This window comes from Aedes albopictus, chromosome 1 (genome assembly GCF_035046485.1).
Source record: "Aedes albopictus strain Foshan chromosome 1, AalbF5, whole genome shotgun sequence".
Lineage (NCBI taxonomy): Eukaryota > Metazoa > Arthropoda > Insecta > Diptera > Culicidae > Aedes > Aedes albopictus.
Genome location: NC_085136.1, coordinates 171,414,865 through 171,437,471, shown reverse-complemented (window position 1 = coordinate 171,437,471; position 22,607 = coordinate 171,414,865). Strand labels below are relative to the sequence as shown.

At 43.6% G+C, this 22,607-nt stretch overlaps 1 protein-coding gene across 2 annotated transcripts in view; it reads left to right on the top strand.

Moving 5' to 3' along the window:
- LOC109406378 (uncharacterized) overlaps positions 1-22,397 on the top strand; it is a 76,441-nt gene extending 54,044 nt beyond the window's left edge. For both annotated transcript variants that reach the window (XM_019679476.3, XM_029858350.2), the window contains exons 3-5: positions 21,685-21,876; positions 21,942-22,126; positions 22,190-22,397. In XM_019679476.3, the coding sequence (XP_019535021.1) occupies positions 21,685-21,876; positions 21,942-22,126; positions 22,190-22,246 (434 nt within the window). In that variant the 3' untranslated portion in view covers positions 22,247-22,397. The remainder of the gene's footprint in view (positions 1-21,684; positions 21,877-21,941; positions 22,127-22,189) is intronic.
- Positions 22,398-22,607: the final 210 nt, after the last annotated feature.

The following is a 22,607-nucleotide window of genomic DNA, read 5'->3' as shown; positions in this document are numbered from 1 at the left end:
ATTTTCTGTCGAACCGGAAACGATACGAAGCGCCGCGAGATCAGTTAAAAACCCGTCTTGCCCATTACTTCGCGCGATTACGTCGTTTGCCGAATAACACGGACGACGACGATGATCTAGCTGATATTGATGCGCTGATATCTAGCGTTCGCGATACATTCAATACTTACTTCTCGTACTTACCGTTAAACGAAATGAATTTCTTGCTTGCGAATCTCGCGTTAGTCCAAGCAGCGTCGAATCCGAAAGATCCACTCGTCGGATCAAGTTCCACGCGAAAACCCCAGTATGATACAACCCTTGACCCGTTTGCTAATCCAGCAACGCTTCGGAGTTTTTTACCCCTACCGGTGAATCCCACCCCTCAAACGAACGGTGAGGAAGGGCGGAGTAAGAAGCGCAACCCGAGTGAACAAGTTCCACAAAGAATCGGTGAATCACGACGGTCGAAAACGGAAATTTGTATTTCAGATTCATCCAGTTCCGAATCTGGGTGGTCATCAGATGACTCGCGTAAACGGCTCCGCGGAAAGAACGATGTCCACCGGTCTGAGAGTTACAAGCCTGTCTCAGAGTGGCATCTGAAGTACGACGGGTCGGATAACGGGAAATCGTTAATAAAATTCGTAAAAGAGGTTGAATTTTTGGCGAAATCTGAGAGGATGTCCCAAAAAGAACTGTTCCGATCGGCAATACACCTCTTCACCGGTTCGGCGCGAGCGTGGTACATGTCGTGTATTGAAAACGAAGACTTTTCGTCATGGCGTGAATTGGTCCAGGAACTGAAACGCGAATTCCTCAGCCCTGATCATGACCACACGTTTGAGACGCGCGCGATTTCTCGAAAGCAAGGTCCTCGCGAAAGTTTCCAGGAGTTTTTCCTTGAACTTCAGAAACTGTTCAACTCGCTAACAAAACCGTTGACGGAGAGTAAGAAGTTCGAAATCATGTTCCGGAACTTGCGGAGCGACTATAAAGGTCACGCGGTCTCGGCGGAGATTGATAATCTTGTCGATTTGAAGAAATTCGGTCGGAAATTAGATGCCACGTATTGGTTCAAACATCAACCACAAACCGCGTCGAACGATACAAAATCTCGCGGAAAACCGTCGCAGGTAAACGAAATACACTCGAAAACGAAATCTAACGTCGTAAACCGATCATCTAACGCGTCACAGCACGATTCCGATTCCGCCGCGGCAGATTCCGATGTCTCCACAGGTATGAGAATCCTGCTGGCCCACTACAAACCCCCGAAGGACGGTTGTTGCTTCAACTGTCGCTTAGACGGCCATCACGCGCGATTCTGCGAAAGGCCGAGGCATAAATACTGCCAAAATTGCGGTTTCCATAACGTGGATACGGCATCTTGTCCCTACTGCAAAACTCAAAGAAAGCGTAGCCAACAATAGTGGGATTCGGATATGTTCGGCTCGTCCAAATCTGAAATCAAAAATCGAAATTTAATCACTTTCTCGACGTATTCTGCTCCGGTAATCATTCATCCGGAATGTAAACAATGGTCCTCCCATTGATAGCGGCGCAGCCCAATCTCCCTCCGAGATGGCGCTGTAGGTTCTGCGGTCCATAATCCAAAACATCCTCGAGCGGGACCAGCTCAGTTTTCAGCTGGCGAACCGGTTATCCCACTCGTAGGAACCTTCGCGGTCGATTCACAGTTCCATTCTGAAAGCAGAAACTGATTGATTATTCTTCAATTCAGTCGATTTAATTGATTAGTTACTTACCATTCCGTTGTCCGGACGCGGGCATCATTGAATTCGCGATGTTGCCAATCCTGTAGAATCACAAATTATTTAGTCGACACTTTTGTTTACAATAAATTTCTCTTACCTGGTAAACGGCATAATTGCCTCAGCAGGGTGAAGTTCTCCCAGGCCGATTCCCCAACAGACCAGTGGAAGACAACCGAAAAATGCAGGCGAATCGAGGATCCGTGCACAAATTCGGGAACTTCACACCGCCGGACACAATTTCAACCCGTTAATCGCCGGGAAACCGAGAAAACTTCCGTCGCGATTCCGCGGATCGTCGTCGGAAGTCGAACGTAAACATTAGCAAGTTGACGGTTTGACAGTTTCTATCATTGTATTGAGTTACCAAATGAGTGTCTTTTCTCCATCGCGTGAGCGATGAAGATAAAGAGTTTTTCAAAAAGGGCTTAATCAAAGCATAAATAAAGTGCGAAAACATAAATTAGGTTATCAAATTGAAAAAAAAAATGAAATTTCTTCATTTTTTTAGGAGGGTTGACGGGGTATTGTAACCGTCGGTTCCATATTTCACTTGTAGCTCCACCACAAGATTAGTTTTCCCTCGAATTTTCCTTAAGTACCTTTTTCCCGATTATTGTCCCAAAATATTCATGCCATAATAACACGCCCTTTTCAAATATTTCGCCCACTAACACTATGAGGGAGCAGTGGCTACACTTAACGGCTCGATGAGTGTAGAGCGTTTCTCCTCTCTCATGTTCCACACTGGTTGGGTGACAACCTACTCGTATAACAGTTTGAGCTGTCAGGCCAAAACATAACTGGGTCAATCGTTATTCACTCACAGATGGAGCCAGCAAAAATAGGGTGTTCGTTCATGTTTCCGTCATTAAAGGTGCATACAATGTAATTTTATGTTACTTGTATGAAGAATGTTAAATGTATGTTTGACTCGTCTATAAAAAGCTCAGAGCTTCCTCTCTGACTTTCTTTTCCGATCGTGATATTTGAACAGAGTAGTAGTGCGCGCGTGTGTAGATTGTAGAGTTTGTCAAAGCAATTGTTAGTAACGATTAGTGCAAATGTAAAACGGTCTAAAACATGCAAATATTAGTACGTTACTATTACGTTAAAGCTAAAAACGAACAAACCAAGCACAACAAAAAGTTAAAGTGTGTGAAGAAACCATAGAAAAAGGTCCATCAATTGGGCCTTTTTCTCTGTACTTTTGTTCTACTACCGACAGAAAATCCCCGGGAACCACTCTCCCGGGCGAACGTTCCCGTCATCGATCGGAAAAACGGTGTTTCGTGCCCCGAAACTGCGTCCCGGCGCGAGGTGATGACCCATTCCACCAACGACTATTTTGGTTCACCGGCCTGCCTGTAGGAGCCGCCATTGCCATTCATAGTTCCCGCAGGTATCTGCCGCCATCGCTATCTGCCTGCGCCCCGCCACTTTCCGTGAATAACATCGGCTATGGCCGCCGATGAAGTCGAACAACCACCAAACATCCACCAATGAATATCCGGATCATGCAAGTAGCCCTATTATGTGACGTCACCATAGAATAAATTATTGTACTATGTAAATTGCCTCAATGTTAGCTAATTCATTCAGAACGCAGCCCTGGTAATGTCTTTTTCACCATTTTGTGTTTTCCGCCTTGTTCCGGACTCATAACGGAGTCTTCAAGCCTCGCTGTTCCCATGATCCGTCGGAAACCATTTGTATAGTCGAGTTGCCCCCCCTCCTTTTATTGTCTGTGTTTATATGACCGTTCATTCCTGTTTGATACTGTGCTCTATTTGTGAGAAGATTATTCTTTAGTTCCTGTTAGTGAAGTGTCCCCAAACGAGTGAAGAAACTGAGGGTTCAAGCCATCCTATAAAACGACCCTGAGAACCCTAATCCCCTATTCCCTGAGCTAACGAGTTACACTCCCTATGGTTTGACCAATAACTTTTATCAAATATACTATATTAATAATATAACTCACTTTCAGCTATTTCTGGCGACCCTTTATCCTGTGCTTGTGGCGCCGCTTGTGACGAACGTGGCAACTATTACACTCTAAAAACGTATGCCCTTCAGAAATACACACGCTGTCAACATTAATGAACTAGGGATGTCAATAATCTCTTCAGTTATCGATAAATAGTATCAAAATGTTTAGGGTTCCAATAAATAAATCATATTCTTTGCGTAATAGTTTTTGCACACAATATACTTTCAGTCAAAATGAATCAACAAGTATCCCCACCGACTAAACCGACGTGCCACTCGATTCCGAGACTTGACCGAAAACATTACACGGTAAATTCAAATTGCAGTGATCGCTAGTGTCAAATTGAAAGTGACGTTTAGCCCGTCATGACATTTATACAGCCGGCGTCGCGACGTCTTGATCAAACGCTGTGTAAACAAAAACACGTGATGGCCAGTATTGTCAATCTGTAGCTACGCGTTGCCTCAGAATGGAGCATTACGGCAATTACGGCATACTTAAGAATTTTGGGAAGCAATTAAGGATGTTATATTAAATGTCCCAGCGTGAAAATAAATTCAAACATTGGTGGCTGTTACCATCTGCACATTATATTCCCATCGGATTGTGCAAGCGTCGCGACGATGATGCTGCTCCTGCTGCCGTTTTAGTGACGCTGACTGGGCTGACTACTATTTCAACCTTTATTTGAAAAAATAAAATCTCCCAGAAGTCAATACTTATATGAATTAGGCTTAATAATAAATTGTGCTTTTGGAAAATTAAGATATGAAATTGTGTTCTGATGTGGCTGCAGTATGATGAAGGCATGACCGACGACGACGGCGACGCCGGGGAATACAACCAAACACTCTACGTTTAATCCAATCAAAGTATGAAATTCTGTAAGATTATTGAGTCTTTTACGCTCCTAAAAAGTTTTGTTTTGAACATAGTTCGTGAATCTATCTTTTCTTAGTTTATCATGAGAAATTTTAGTAATTATTATGAAATAAACAGCTTTATCCAATGTTTGAAAAATTTGTTCATTCCAGCACACCTATGGGTGGCATTATTTAAGAGTGTTCGAAATATTTCGGCCAAAATCCAACCAAAATCAACAGATGGCGCTAGTTTTCAACGGTTTTTATTTTAAAATTTTGGACGAAAATTTCATGAACCTTTGCACTAGCTGGCATGTCGGTTCGTCGGTGGTATCCCCATTAGCTATAGCAATTTGACCAAAATATTTCACTTATCGGTACTTCCAAAACAAATATGCTCCTGGAAAAAATGATAATTGCGAAACGTCAAATTGCGTATGTTCCATCACTGATATATTGTCGCGCTTATCTTAGATTCTCAGCAAGCTGCGTTCGAAACGCGCAGCCACAGATAGCGCCAGACCGCGCACGTATGATTTGTACACGGTGTGCACCTTGGCTAAAACTGTTTTGCAGCCGCCGTGTACAAATCAAACGGGCGCAATCTTATGGCGGCTGACTCAGATCAGCAGGATCTGAGTGATTAAGCTAGGATGCCCAATACGACAGTTACAAAATATAAACTAAATATTTGCTTTGTCCAATATCATAATTTTGTTTGTGCAAATTGAATCTTGTACATCCCTAAATATGATTGACGACCATAACAAAAGGAAATGTCATGGAGACACAGTTAAACATATTTAGCAAATATGTGGTTTAATTTAAGGTTGATTGCCACGTTTGACGCTAGATGGTGCTGTAAGCTGTTCGCCAATTCAATGTATGGGGAACGAGGAAGTGAATCATATTGTTTATATAATATATTTGGCTACACTGTCACAGCTTGTGGTCTTGCTCGAAGTACCTGAAGCACGCCTCTTGTAGCTCGTAGATGCTGAGTGGGTACACTCTGTCTATACAATTGTGATCGCCTTGTTAACCTGTCTACCGGTTGGTGGAAAGGCAGTCATAAAAAAGTCAGCGAATTTAACCGCCTTGGTTTTGAAGATCGGCGCTTCACCTTTATCGTGCTAAGGGCTGGCTTAGCCTTGAATCCTTGGCTTGTACAGTCAGTTTGCCTTGTTATATATATGGGTCAACATTTGGTCGGCGTTAAGTCAGACCGAACTATCTGTTTTTCAATGATTTCAAGAACATGTCCTGCAAACACTTGAAAATTCAAATCTCTGGTATTATTTTCAGAAATACTTTTATTATTTTATGTAATGACGCATCTGCATTAAAATAACGTCGAAAAGATCAGGTTTATCGAATTCCTCAGGTTATCTTTACCTGGCCGAAAAATCGCGTAGTCCACTATGACTGAACGCCGACCATTTATGGACTAACATTTGCCCTGGTTTTCCCTTGCGCACTTCGCGAACACCCTAGGTACCATACTCGCGTTAGCCATCACCTTCCCCTTGGACGGTCTGCCATCGTCCTCTGAGTGCGTCTTGTCAGTTGTCACGTTTCGCCAGCAGATCGATTTAGGGGAACAAACCCCAAAATGCCAAGATGGGGTAAAATGGCCCAACTCGTAAAATCATTCCTGAATGAGACTTGATCATTACTATAGGTGAATGGTGTCAAGATATGTTTGCATCGAACATTCTTCTAGAAGCTAGGCCACCAAACCCACGAAAAATCTTTTGCTTTCCCAATGAAAACTGGCAACTTCCGGTTTTTCGTGCTTGCAATTAAGGTTTTCTGGTAATTTTATTACCAGCCAAGTTGCTTGTTTGTTTATTACCAGGGATTTTAACCTTTTATGGGTCATTCATCCCGTTACCAGTCAAGTGTTTCCAACGAGATTGAGGAACACATGGAGACGCATGGTTGTTGATGTCTACGCTTCCCATGTTAAGGGTCATTCAAATATTACGATCACCGTTTTGCGGGGGGGGGGGGGGGGGGTTACAATTCCATTTATTGAGTATACAAAAAAGCAGGACAGAGGGGGGAAAAGGAGTCGGAAATGCCCGAAAACTGATGGACGTAATTTTTGAATGTTTTCATGAAGTGGCATCCTACCCCATGGCAGATGATCTTTTTGCACTACTTCCGTTTTACGAATCAGTTTTTAAAATCGCTAAAAATCGATGAAAGTGCAATAGTGTAGTGAATAGTTTTGCTGAAGTATCGAGAAAATGTTGTGTAGTAACCGTTACCACTTTGAGACAATATTCGTTGGTCAGTCGGTTTCCACGGTAGGGCGATGGAAGTGCGAGTGAAAAATCCGGGTTCAGAATCGCACTACAATATTCGTTGGTCAGTCGGTTTTCTCGGTAGAGCCATGCAAGCGATAGTGTGGAATGCGGAATCAGATTAGCTTGAGAATTTTCGAATGGCTGACAATTTTCAGGTAAGAGTGATGGAAGTGGGAGTGAAAAATCCGGGATCAGAATCGCGCTACAATATTCGTTGGTCAGTCGGTTTTCTCGATAGGGCGATGGAAGTGCGAGTGAAAAATCCGGGATCAGAATCGCGCTACAATATTCGTTGGTCAGTCGGTTTTCTCGGTAGGGCGATGGAAGTGTGAGTGAAAAATCCGGGTTCAGAATCGCGCTACAATAATCGTAGATCAGTCGGTTTCCACGGTAGGGCGATGGAAACGCGAGCACGAAATCCGGGATCAGTGGTCATCGTGATCAAATAAATCATAATCGTGATGAAGACCGCGACGTGTATTTCCATATAACTAGTGGATCATATCACCTAACAGAGGTGGCTCCTAGATCCACACCTTACCCTACCCTACTAACCACCATTCCTTCCCGTGACAACTGTGGGGATGCTGTGGATTCCACGGTTTCTAGTAGCAACGGTTGTCGAACTAACATTCCTTCCCTTTCCTGATGACCGTAAGGACGTGGCCAGCGCCGTTATTGACTTTAAATAGCTGAACTCTCGAATTGTGCACATTGAGAATGGTTAGCTAGTCCCAAGCTTTCACATTCATTGGCTCTCTGTGCAACTTCGATTGTTCTGGTCAATCACGGAGTAGCAACTACGATGTGTACGGTTATCTTTGCTTTGCTTTGCTTGCTTTGTAGTTACCGTTACCACTTTGAAAGCCTAACAAATGAGGCTAATTATCATTGAAAACGATGAAAGTTGAAAAATGGCATTTTACCCTTTTTGACCCTACCTACTTTGGCCATCAGAAGGCCGGCTCCAGAGCCACGTTATCCTCCATTTGGGATATTATGTTTCCAGTTCAAAACATTGTTGGTAAAAAGTCAAAATCTCAAATCTCATGCTTGAGTTGTTTTACGCGCGATTCTTGACTCGCCAAACTCACCGCCGAAAAAATCATGCATGAATTGACTCGCGATTTCACTCATTGCGTTATTTCTTGGTGTCCTTATTATTTACATCGAAGTTTTTAGGATTATATAATAGAGCAAAAGCAAACCTATCGTACAACAACATTGGATGTCGTTCAAATTGATTTGGATTCGTTCTACAAGCGAACGAGATTTCGGCGCTTGACTCGTGAGAGCGAGATTTTGCGTGAAAATCTCGCGCGCGAGAAAATGATTCAGAATCGCGCGCGAGTTTGCTCACGCAGGAGCGGTTCATGAGTGTGCTTTGAATGTGATTTTACCAACACTGGTTCAAAACCGAATTAGCGATGTGGTAGACGGGTCTATTATTGACAATCTCTATTCGGTATCTGCTACAGTGAATGCGCACTAACACTACCGCAGGCTCCGCACTCGGTCTGTCTGTAACTTTGCACTGCTCGGTGTGATCGGTCGTCTCGCGTCTTAAGGGCGGACGGGACGGTCGGAGAAATATCCGCCATTGCTCTGTTGCTACTAAGATGGTAATCTCAGATTCTACTTCATATTTTGCAACAAAAACCTATCATTGTGTATGCTCACTTGCAGTGCATATGCTGATTGTTTTTCAGCATCTTCAGTGCGATAGAACTCGAGATTACCATCTTCAAAATCGCGAGGCAAATTGTTGGAAAGAGAGGCAAGATAGGAAAAATAACACGGCGTCCCGTTTCACCTTAATGGCTTCGTTCGAGTGACTTAGTTAGTTATCCGGAGTGATTGAAAAGATTGATTACTACAACCGTGGCGACGAGGTTAAAACGACGGTGACATAGTTGGGAATTAGTTCTGGGAGCAAGGTATGTGAAGTGAAAATTAAAATTTGAAAAGTTCAACACCGACGCTTTGGTGAAATCGCGTGATAGACGCCATGTTGGAAAAAGTGAAAGTTGACCTTGGAAAAAAAAATCAACGCAACGGCATCGAAGCTTCCACCCCCATTAGTGCTTCGATCATTCTTTGTTTTTTTATCCGTATCTGTTTTTGGTGCAAGCTAACGGATTGGGGGACGGAATAGAAAATTCTGGAAGCTCAAGTGTAAAAACAAAAGAAGAAAAATAATTAGAAAAGGTGACGCCCGAAACACCCCATTGATTTTTTTTCTGGTGGAATACATGTGTATTGGTGACGGCAATATTGCTATGAGAGTAGACATATAGTGAAAGTTTTTTTCTCGTAGTGGTAACAAAACGAAGAATTCGAATACGTTGGTGTGTACTGAAAATGTAGAGAAAAATCTAATTGGAAAATGAATTGAAGAATGCTGCAAGCTTATCTGTTCCTACTGGATTATGAATGAGAAACAAGAAAGATGGGGATGATGCCGAAACCGATTGAATTCCGGTACATGAATGAAATACAAAACAATGTGGTGGTGAAGCAACCGATTGAATTCCGGTTAGAAGAAATCAACAAAAGTGGATTGTTGCGAAACCGATTAAATTACGGTTGAAAAGTGAGCTGTTAAGATGCCATGCAACTGATTGAATTACGGTTGAAGACGTTTAAGTGAGGGTTACCGATTCGATTCCGGTAAAATAAAAATTGAGTTCTTGGTGTTGCAAAACAAAAAAAAATAGCTTTGATTTGTATCTGAGTGTGAATTAGACGGGTTCAAAAAAAAAAATATGAATGATCGAAATAATGCACCATGATGAAAAAAAGATAATGTAGTGAACATATTGTGTACGAAACGAAAAGGGGTAACAGAGCTGATGATGCATTTTTGTTCTGTCGTTGTTTTATTTGTGTATAGCGATAACGCGACATCGTGGATAACAACAACGAAATGGAGGATATAATCGACGGCCAACAAATTGTACAGCAACATGTGCAGTTTTTCAGCCCGGCTTCATACAACCTTCCTCACTTCAAGTATAAGCACCTTCCGCCATCGCAGGTCCGGAACGCTTGGAGTATGTGGATTAGGTGGTTCGAGAATGTCATGGCAGCGGCTAACGTGTTGGATGAGACAAGCAAGAAGGTGCAGTTACTGGCTATGGGAGGCATGGAGCTACAGTGTGCTTACTATGGGCTACCAGGTGCTGATGACGACGCAAACGAGGAAAATGATCGTTTTCCTTACCAGAATGCGAAATCAAAGTTGACACAGCATTTTTCTCCGAAGCACCACGACAGTTTCGAACGTTTCCTTTTCTGATCAATGGCTCCACAGGAAGACGAACCTATTGAGAAGTTTGCCTCGAGGGTACAAATGAGAGCAGAGAAAATTTGTTTTGGGAAAACTGCCGTTGAAAGTCGTCATATTGCTATCATCGATAAGATAATACAATACGCAACGGGTGACCTACGACAAAAGTTGCTAGAAAGAGAGGTCTTGACGCTAGATGATACCACAAAAATCGTAAACGCATTTCAATCGGTGCGGTATCAGTCGGCCAAAATGAACGGCAACGGAAAGGAAAACCTTACAGTGAACAATGTCAAACGGTCATTTGGTAGCTCCAACACTTCTGTAGAAGACAGAAAGAAATGCCTGCGTTGCGGGTATAGGGCTCATCGGCCAGGCGATAGATGCCCCGCAGCAAACAAAACCTGCTTACAATGTGGAATAGTGGGCCATTTTCGCACGGTATGTCGATCAAAGCAAAAATCACAGTCGAACGATGATTGGGTAAGTCAAACAAATTCTTTCTATTTACTTTATATTATTTGACATTTAAAAATTTAGAGTACCCGAAAACGTAAACAAAGTTTTACGACTACCAACGACAAGTTTCGTCCAGAGAAACGTGCTAGGAATGTTTTCAACATCAGGGATAATAGTGGCGATGAATCTCCGGAAGACTTACCGGTTTACAATGTGGGAAATGAGGAAGACGAGGTCATTCAATGCCGCGTTGGTGGGGTTCAGATCGCTATGTTGATCGATTCTGGATCTAAGCACAATCTTATTGACGATACGACATGGGAATTGATGAAATTACGAGACGTAAAGATAACCAACCAGAGAGTAGACACCGGTCAACGATTCTTAGCGTATGGCCGCATACCCTTGCAACTTGTTACAACTTTCGACGCCGAGCTAGAAGTAGATGATAACGGCGATTTATTGAAAACGACAACATCCTTCCATGTCATTCAAAAGGGACAACAGCCACTTTTGGGGAAATTGACCGCTCAAAAGTTGGGTGTTCTGAAGGTTGGTCTCCCGAGCACTCACTCTTCATCAGTCAGTAAGATTGAAAGTTCTACTAAGGCGTTTCCCAAAATGAAGGGAATAAAGTTGAACATCCCTATAGACAGAACTGTCCCTCCAGTTATTCAACCATTGCGACGCTGCCCGATTCCAATGTTGGAAAAGGTAGAGCAAAAACTGAACGAGCTCCAAGAAATGGATATCATTGAAAGAGTGATGAAACCTACATCATGGGTTTCGCCATTGGTTCCCATTCTCAAAGAAAACGGGGACTTACGTTTATGTATCGATATGAGGAGAGCAAATCAAGCGATCCAAAGGCTGAATCACCCACTACCAGTTTTCGAAGACCTAATAGCAAGGTTTCGCAATGCCCGATTCTTCACATCACTCGATATCAAACAAGCCTTTCACCAGGTAGAACTGTCTGAAGACTGTCGTGATGTAACTACCTTCATTACGAATTGGGGGCTATACCGGTATAAACGTCTACTATTTGGAATAAACTGTGCGCCTGAGCTTTTCCAAAATCTCATGGAGAGTATTCTTGGTGGATGTGAGAACACTGTTGTGTTCATAGACGACATTATGATTTTTGGAGAGACAGAGGAAGAGCACGATGCGGCAGTGAAACGAACGTTACATGTCTTGAGTCAATATGGAATACTCTTGAATGACCACAAGTGCAGATTCAAGCAACGGGAAGTCACGTTTGTAGGGCATCGGCTATCAGCGGAAGGAGTATCACCAAATATATTATATAAACAATATGATTCACTTCCTCGTTCCCCATACATTGAATTGGCGAACAGCTTACAGCACCATCTAGCGTCAAACGTGGCAATCAACCTTAAATTAAACCACATATTTGCTAAATATGTTTAACTGTGTCTCCATGACATTTCCTTTTGTTATGGTCGTCAATCATATTTAGGGATGTACAAGATTCAATTTGCACAAACAAAATTATGATATTGGACAAAGCAAATATTTAGTTTATATTTTGTAACTGTCGTATTGGGCATCCTAGCTTAATCACTCAGATCCTGCTGATCTGAGTCAGCCGCCATAAGATTGCGCCCGTTTGATTTGTACACGGCGGCTGCAAAACAGTTTTAGCCAAGGTGCACACCGTGTACAAATCATACGTGCGCGGTCTGGCGCTATCTGTGGCTGCGCGTTTCGAACGCAGCTTGCTGAGAATCTAAGATAAGCGCGACAATATATCAGTGATGGAACATACGCAATTTGACGTTTCGCAATTATCATTTTTTCCAGGAGCATATTTGTTTTGGAAGTACCGATAAGTGAAATATTTTGGTCAAATTGCTATAGCTAATGGGGATACCACCGACGAACCGACATGCCAGCTAGTGCAAAGGTTCATGAAATTTTCGTCCAAAATTTTAAAATAAAAACCGTTGAAAACTAGCGCCATCTGTTGATTTTGGTTGGATTTTGGCCGAAATATTTCGAACACTCTTAAATAATGCCACCCATAGGTGTGCTGGAATGAACAAATTTTTCAAACATTGGATAAAGCTGTTTATTTCATAATAATTACTAAAATTTCTCATGATAAACTAAGAAAAGATAGATTCACGAACTATGTTCAAAACAAAACTTTTTAGGAGCGTAAAAGACTCAATAATCTTACAGAATTTCATACTTTGATTGGATTAAACGTAGAGTGTTTGGTTGTATTCCCCGGCGTCGCCGTCGTCGTCGGTCATGCCTTCATCATACTGCAGCCACATCAGAACACAATTTCATATCTTAATTTTCCAAAAGCACAATTTATTATTAAGCCTAATTCATATAAGTATTGACTTCTGGGAGATTTTATTTTTTCAAATAAAGGTTGAAATAGTAGTCAGCCCAGTCAGCGTCACTAAAACGGCAGCAGGAGCAGCATCATCGTCGCGACGCTTGCACAATCCGATGGGAATATAATGTGCAGATGGTAACAGCCACCAATGTTTGAATTTATTTTCACGCTGGGACATTTATTGTCGCGCTTATCTTAGATTCTCAACAAGTTGCGTTCGAAACGCGCAGCATCAGATCGCGCCAGACCGCGCACGTATGATTTACACACGGTGTGCACCTTGGCTAAAACTGTTTTTGCAGCCGCCGGGTGGGAGCTGTCATGGATAATCAGCCGCCGTATACAAATCAAACGGGGCGCAATCTTTTCGCGATAAACAACGGCTGGTTGAGATCATCACCATCTGAGTGATTAAGCTGGGATGCACAATAATATAACATCCTTAATTGCTTCCCAAAATTCTTAAGTATGCCGTAATTGCCGTAATGCTCCATTCTGAGGCAACGCGTAGCTACAGATTGACAATACTGGCCATCACGTGTTTTTGTTTACACAGCGTTTGATCAAGACGTCGCGACGCCGGCTGTATAAATGTCATGACGGGCTAAACGTCACTTTCAATTTGACACTAGCGATCACTGCAATTTGAATTTACCGTGTAATGTTTTCGGTCAAGTCTCGGAATCGAGTGGCACGTCGGTTTAGTCGGTGGGGATACTTGTTGATTCATTTTGACTGAAAGTATATTGTGTGCAAAAACTATTACGCAAAGAATATGATTTATTTATTGGAACCCTAAACATTTTGATACTATTTATCGATAACTGAAGAGATTATTGACATCCCTAGTTCATTAATGTTGACAGCGTGTGTATTTCTGAAGGGCATACGTTTTTAGAGTGTAATAGTTGCCACGTTCGTCACAAGCGGCGCCACAAGCACAGGATAAAGGGTCGCCAGAAATAGCTGAAAGTGAGTTATATTATTAATATAGTATATTTGATTAGAGCGACAGAGACTTGGAATCTCTTTTACCTTCGTAGTCGCGAATAAGTTTTTAAAATTCTTACTCTTGGATGTCAAAATGGATTGTTACTAATTTGATTAGTCATCTGCATCAGATGACAGCATCAGATTTACTATACAGCGCACTACTTCCGACGTTATGTTTAACGCATAGGAAAGGCAGTGGAAGTCAATGAAGTTACTTCCGACACCAATTTGGTGCTAAATCCACAATATGTCTTTGAGGAGTTTAGAGCCGATACACACGAATGGCGCGTCCACGCAGCGTGCACGCAAGTGCGTCCTGAGTTACACACAATCAAATGGGAGGATGCACACGAGAACGCAACGCACCGCAACCGCACCGCACCTTGTGCGGCACGCAATGTCAACGCATGCCCCACAGGAACGCTGCGGCGATGCAATGTGAATTCACGCGGCGTCCATTAACGCTCGTGTGCATCGGCTCTTACATCTCTCTATAAAATAAAAACTCTCATTTTTAGTAAACATCCATGTCGCACAGGGAATGTGTTGGAAACGCAATTTTTTTTTAAATTGCTCGTACGCTCACATTTTTGCAAAATATCAATATTTTTCGGTATTGGAAGATGGTTTATAAACCCAGTGAGGTTTCCATATCGAAATTATTGCAAAATACATGCTCATGTGAGTGCACGAGTGTGTATGTGACACATTCTATGTGCGACATGGATGTTTACTAAAAATGTGCAGGCCGAACCCATTTTTGAGCGTAATGGATCACTAAAATAACTAAAACGGCTGCTATGAAATGAATAGATAGCACCACCGTAGCCTTGTGTGTTTGACGTAACTCGACTGCTGTCACTGTGTTTCTTTCCATATACGGTGGCGCTTTTGTTTTGATACGATGAGTAGCGGAAAAGTCGGCTTCAATGATCCATTGTTTTTGCGTGCTTAAAAGCTTTATTATCCCTGATAAAAATTTCCAATAGAATCACCATAAACTACCATTAAATAATGATAAATTTGACTGTTCAACAACGAATTATATTGTGTACTTATTTTCCTGCTGAAAATTCTCTACTGAAACTACAATACGTGAACAATAAAATCTATGGCACTAGAGATTTCAATAATAAAAACACTATAAATTGTATGGTAGTTGACTCAATTTGCTCCAGAAAATTTGGATTTTTTTTATGGTAAAGATACATAACAACCCCCATTTTCTATTGTAAAAGTGACATTTACAATACATGCTATGGTGGAAAACAATAGAGTCTGTTGTTACTCTATCGTTTTAAACAATTGAATTAATGGAAACTACCATTCATTTCAGCGTATTGTAACAATACATTCTGCTGTATCTCTATGATCTTTTTTATCAGGGATGTCTTAGCTTTGTTTGTCACTGTATGAAGTTATTTGTTATATATTTGTAGATTTAAAGGTATCAATAACAGCTGTAGTTTATTATTTTTCGTTATGTTTGAATCTTAGTATGTTGTTAAGAAGTTCATTATTTAACTAATAAATATAATAAATCAACAGGGATTTTTTCCTTCTAAAACATAGGGGGATAATCTGCAAACAGACACCCTAACAGGAGGTTAGGATAGTGTGGGGCTGAGGCCGTCTTCTACTACAATAGTAGAAGCCAGGACTACTCTTCCCTCGACCCACTAAGCACATTCCTATGGTCGCCAAACCCTACGTCTCTCCGGAACCACCAAGAAGATATTGCTTCAGAGAGGGGCTAGTGCACATTGCACCCTCAAGGTTAGCTGCGTAGCCTGCAGCAACGAACATCGATGACTCGCTTTGGAGAGTCCATCACGGTAACATGCTGGCGCTTAGCCAGTTTCCCGAGTGGTCCTCATTACTCCCTTTGTCCTCGGAAGGCGGGCAGGGTCAACCCCGCCCGCGCCCTTCTGCTGAGCGGACATCAAGAACTGATGCCCACATGCAACCCGATCTGACCTGCCCGCAAAGGAAGGGTATCACTACCCTTCAGGCCCTATCAGATGCATCCGTAGGTTGCAGACAGCAGGGTCTCACCTACCCCGACCCTTGCCGGGGATCCCTTTCCAACCGCGGGCTCGGATCCAACCCAGTAGACCGACGCCACGACAGCACCGCTACCGGGACTTCCTCTCCGCGGCCACTTAATCGCTGTAAAGGTCGATCTCGACCGCAGGGCACCGGTATGACCTACGAAGCCGACTTCGAACTCCTGGACCACCTCTTGTACTGCATCTGGACTAGCCATTCTCCGTGTCCACGCGCCACCTCCTCTGTAGCTCCCAGACGATATGGGTAATAGCCGTTGAAACGGCGTTCCAGCCAAACTCATCCCTACACATCCTCTGGATCAAATTGTCCGGAGTTGTGTCCTCCCCGCATGTGGCAAGCATGCGGTCACGCATTGTGCGAAAACGCGGGCACACGAACAAAACGTGTTCCGACGTTTCATCTAAACCATTGCACACTGGGCATTTGGGAGAATCCGCATGTCCGAAACGGTGTAGATACTGTCGGAAGCAACCATGACCTGTAAGGACCTGTGTCAGGTGGAATGTAACTTCCCCATGGCGCCTATTAATCCAACTATCTACTCTCGGTATCAACCTATGGGTCCACCTTCCTTTGGTGGAACTGTCCCACGCGCGCTGCCATTTGACCATAGAGGCCATCCTGGCAGTCCTGCGTATGCCTCTTGTGCCGCGCATTTCGAAGCACTCCATGTCCTCACTGATAAGAATGCTGATAGGCACCATACCAGTAATGACGCAGAGAGCGTCGTGTGACACGGTACGGTAAGCGCTCGCAACCCGCAGGCACATAAGCCTGTAAGTACTTTCCAGCTTCCGTCGGTAGCATTCAGTACTTAACGCGGTGCCCCACGCCGGGCCGCCATACCTAAGTATGGACGTAGCAACACTAGCCAGAAGCTTGCGCTTACTGGCGTACACCGCAGAGCTATTGTACATCATCCGGGACAGTGCCGCAATAGCTGTGGAGGCTTTTTTACAGGCATAATCGACGTGGCTACCGAAGGTAAGCTTGTCGTTGATCATCACGCCCAAGTGTTTGACAGAGCGCTTAGACATGATAGTGCACTCTCCTACACTGATCTCCGTCTGCTGCGCCGATTGCATGTTGTTAACAACCGTCACCTCTGTCTTGTGGTGAGCCAGCTCCAGTTTCCTGGACGGCATCCACGCCTCCACAACCTTGATCGAGTGGTTGGTAGTCAACTTTACCTCCTCGATCGTTTTACCATAGACTTCGAGCGTAATATTGTCGGCACCACTCCCACTGGGTACTCTAACCTCAACACCTCGTCGTACATGACATTCCATAACACCGGACCCAGGATGGAACCTTGCGGGACTCCTGAGGTTATGTGAAAGCACTTCCGACCCACCTCCGTGTCGTAAGCTAGTACGCGATTCTGAAAGTAGCTTCCGAGAATCTTGTACAAGTACTCGGGTATTCCCAGACGCAAGAGCGCATCGGCAATAGCAGCCCAACTGGCGCTATTAAATGCATTCCTTACATCCATAGTCACTACCCCGCAGAAGCGAATTCCCCTCCTCTTAGGCTCAAGTGCTTTCTCGGCGGTTTTTGTAACCGACAAGATAGCGTCTACGGTGGACCTCCCCGATCAGAAAGGCATAACAAAGTTATAACCGACGGAGTTATTTATTTCAGAGATAATTTCATAACAGAATGAGTTATAAAATTAGCCGGTTAGGTGTTAAAATAACAAAAATTAAAACAAAAATTGGTCTACCTATATCATAATTATAACAGGTCTTGATACAATTATAACAAACTTATAACAACGTGAGATATAATAAATCCAGAAATTATATCACACGTTGTTATAAAGTAGATATAAATAGATTGGGTAAAAGTTGAGTAGGGTTAAAATTAATCCATTTTTGGGTAATTGGATAAAAACAACTGACCTTGTTATAATTCTGGTATAATAAAAAGAGGGTTTCATACCAACTCTGCCAAATATATCTAAATATAACGAACGTTGATATATCTATCAACCGTTAATATAATTTTGTTACATTTTTGTTATGCCTTTCTGATCGGGTCCCCTTCCGGAAGCCATAGTGGTTGCTCGAAAGACCATTTACGCCCTCAGTGAACCGCAACATTCTATTGAGGATGATCTTTTCGAGCACCTTCCCCGCCGTGTCAATCAAGCATATTGGTCTATATGCCGACGGGTCTCCGGGTGGTTTCCCCGCCTTTGGCAATAGTACCAGGCTCTGCTTCATCCAAGCTTCTGGGAAAACTCCCTCGTCCAGGCATTTCTGCATAGCAGACCTGAACATCTCGGGAGCCTCTGCAATAGCTACTTTTAATGCCAGGTTCGGAACTCCGTCCGGACCTGGGGCCTTACCTACGCTAAGGGACTTAGCTATCCCCGCAAGTTCCACATCGGTGACCCCCTCCTCATCACCAGCCCCAGTTCCCGGCTGTCCTACGAAAGGAGGCCAAGGACTAGGATCATGACGCGGAAAAAGTCCTCCAATGATCTCCTCCAACATCTCTGGAGATTGCTCTGTAGGAGCCATCACACCTCTCGTCTTGGCCATAACGATCCTGTAGGCGTCACCCCACGGGTTCGTATTGGCACTCTGACAGAGACCCTCAAAGCAGGCCTTTTTGCTTGCTCTTATCTCGGTCTTGAGCGCGGCTTTTGCAGCGGCGAACACCACCCGCCGTTCGTTTCGCTCTTCCCCTGATCGTGCTCGCTGCTTCCGCCGCCTAGCCCGTAGGCAGGCGCGGCGCAGGTCCGCAATCGCGTCGGTCCACCAATAAGCCGGTGGTCTCTCATTTCTAGGGTGGACTCGCCTAGGCATGGTCGCATCACACGCACGTGAGAGCACCGCTACCAGCTCGTCGCCGTCTAAACCGATTAAGTTTCGCTCACGGCGGAGCGCTTCCCTAAATACCTCTTCGTCGAAGTATGATGTCTTCCACCTACGAGGGCTTGGCCTTGGCCTAGCCGCCTCTTCTTCTATCCGCTGTCTGCTGTTGTTGTAGTCGATACTGTAGCGAACCGCCAGGTGGTCGCTGTCAGTGTAGCCATCATCTACTCTCCAGTTCGAACTACTTGTTAGGCCAGGAGTACAAAAGGTCACGTCAATAATTGACTCCGCTCCGTTTCGACAATAGGTACTCTTGGTACCGACGTTAGCCAAGTCGACATCTAAGATGGCCAGTGTTTCTAGCAGGATCTGACCCCGCTGGTTCGTGAAACGGCTTCCCCATTCCACAGCCCAGGCATTGAAGTCACCCGCTATTACCACCGGCCTTCGCCCTGTTAGCACGGTCGTGAGGCGGTCCAGCATTTGCGTGAACCGCTCGATCGGCCACCGCGGAGGCGCATAACAGCTACAGAAGAAGACCCCGTTTACTTTGGCGACCACGAAGCCCTCATAGGTATTAGACACCAACTCCTGCACGGGGTATTTACCCGTCGTCCATATCGCCGCCATTTTCCTGGTCCCATCCGAGACCCAGTTGCCGTTGCCGGCGGGTACTCGGTATGGGTCCGAAATGATGGCGATATCCGTCTCCCTCTCAGAAACCGCCTGACAAAGCAGTTGCTGAGCCGCATCACAGTGGTTCAGGTTCAGCTGCGTTACCTGCACTGTGATTTGTTGTTCACTGCGGCTTTCTTGAAGGCCGAGCACCTTGGACCACTCGTTGGATGTCTGTTGTTCGAGGATTTCCCGGTACAGATCATACAGATGGGTGGACTCGTGCAGCTTTGGGCCTTATGACCTTCAGCGCCGCATCGCCGATACAGTTTGCGCCTGTCAGGGCCTTTACAGTCCCACGACTTGTGTCCTGGTTCCAGACACCTAAAGCAAACCTCTGGTAGCTCGTGGAATGTCAAAGGACATACGCACCAGCCCACCTTTATCCGCCCTACTTTAACGGACTTTTTAACGTCCGCCACAGGTAGCTGAACCAGAGCTATCTGTGTCCCTGCTGGCCCCTTCCGCAGCCTGACGGCTGTGGCGGCCACCTGAACATCGCACTGTTGCCGCAGTGCCGTGACGAACTCTCCCGCTTCGGTGATCTCGTCTAGGTCTTCGGCCTTCAGAGTCACCCCATGCGTAAGAGCGCTCACCTGCACTCCATCACCAAGGACCTCTTCTGCTAGCCTCTTGTAGGCGGCGATCAACAGGGATTTGGATTGGATTGATTTCAATGAACACATCTCGCGCTTATTATCATCATTAGCGGCGTCATGGTCGCGATTTTTTTCGCCGTCAAGTTCGCAGATTGTGAACAATCCTCGGTACCCACTTTACGTAATTTATGTTCAGTCCCTTACTGTCAGAGCTGTCAGATCGGTGTTACACGCTAAATATAATTTACACAAAAGGCAATTTACACGGAAAAAATACATGGTAATGAATATTTATTGGGTACCGGACAGGACACGGAAAATTTAATGGTTTTCTTTGGTACATCGAGGTCTTGAAATTAGTCTATGGTATCATACGAGCGTATGTACTGAGCATCATAAAAGAAATGTCAGATTGAATCAAAACAAACCACACCAACCGAGAGAGAGAATCTCACGCACGTGTTGCTCCTACGTTAAATATGTCAAAGCGATGTGTCAGTTTGGTTGCTGTCTCGCTCTGCAATCGAACGACGATTTCAACGGCGACTCGAACGGCGATTCCAAAAACGACGGTTCTGATTCGTCGTGTTCAGTTAGCAAATCCACGTACAATATTTTCTCTTATGATAAACATAAAGTCACTTCGGTTGAAAAACGTTGGTGCGAGTCTGTCAATAACAACCCCTATTGTAGTAATTTTCACAATAAATCTGCTTTCAGTGTATGATATTTTTACGGATCTGTTTTTTTTTTTATTTTATGTGCATAATGTTGAGTCGTCTATTGTTTCATTGACTTTTGTTGTATTTTTTGTCATTGCAAAAAATATTGTATGCAACTCGTTGCAAGACAAGCAGAATGTTACACTATGCCCAGGGAGTAGGGAAAATTTTCCCGACTGGGACGGGAATCGAACTCGCCGTCTCTGGATTGGCGATCCATAGCCTTAACCACTAGGCTAACTGGAGACCTCTTATGGCTACAGTACCTCCAATTCGCCATAGTTGATTTTTAGCCTTTAATGATACAAATAAACAAGAAAAAATTTGTGAACAACAGATCACGTTCACAAAAGATGATTGCAATCATTTAAACTTCACAGCTTGCTCAAATTAGGATAGCAATAAATCATTTTCCTTAACTTCCTTGCACCCTATTTCGCCACAGTGTACCAGTTATAGCTAATCTCGTAAGGAATGCATGTAAATAGTGCGACGTGGAACCCAAATTAACAAATGTGTCCATAACTGGTACAGGGTTCCTATCATTGGCACACGCCGTAATAAATACTAAAAGTAGTTTTGGACCCGTTTCTATATTTTTCCTGTAAAGTATGAATACTAATCCATTATTTGACATATCGATGACATTCGACGGTCATCTTCTTATTTTTTGTAGAAACAGTACTTCTTAGGTAGTGCGATAACTGGTACAGACAGCCTACTGCATAACATATCATTAAAGAACTCTTATCTTTTCAGCTATATTTGGAATTCCAAGACGATGCCCGAAGCAACCCTTGACTGAAACATTTTGGGAGATTAAAACATGCGAAACTGACAATGATTGCTGGCCACGAGTGTGCTGCCCTGACGGTGACAAAAAATACTGCCGAACATCCCAGCCTGTATTTGAAGAGTCTGATAACCCCGCTGCCAGACAACTAGCTTATCGTAATTTAATTCAATTGAGTATTCATGAAAATTGTGTTCATTTAAACGTCAATTAATGTTTTTAGCCATTGAAAGCGTATCGCAGTATCTACAGTGCACTCCTCCCCCACCTGTTATATTTGACATTCATCCTAAGCCCTGTAATAGCACACTGGATTGCTTTCCAAATCTGTGTTGCCAAGAAACGGGCAAACGACACTGCAGACCTCCTAAACGCTCGCTTTTAGCTTTAGTGACTGGTATAACTTCAGTAAGTATCCTGAATTAGTTTATTATGTATACAATAAAAGTAATGTGTATTTCTTATTTACAGCGATTTAATATTGGTGTAATAAAAGATATTACGGACAATCTTGTTATCAAAAAATGACACTATCTTTTTTGTTTTAATAATAAACTGATTGTATGTATATATAATATACCATTTTGTTATTTATTAATATATGCAAAAAATCCAATCATCACAAATACATATACATATTGCCGCGCTTATCTTTTATTAAAGGCCTGCGGCGGTCGTACGGTCGCAAGGCATACAGCCGCGGTGACACTCGCAAGGCAAAACAAAAGAAAAAGTGTTCCCGCCAAAAACAAAAGCACGTGGGTTTCGCGAAGCGACAGATGTTTTTGAATGTATTTGTGATGAACGACAAGAGTGGCTCAGTGGAATGAGTGTTCTTGCTGTCAAACCCCATCTAATGGAATAAAATACTTTTAAATCTGGTGACGCT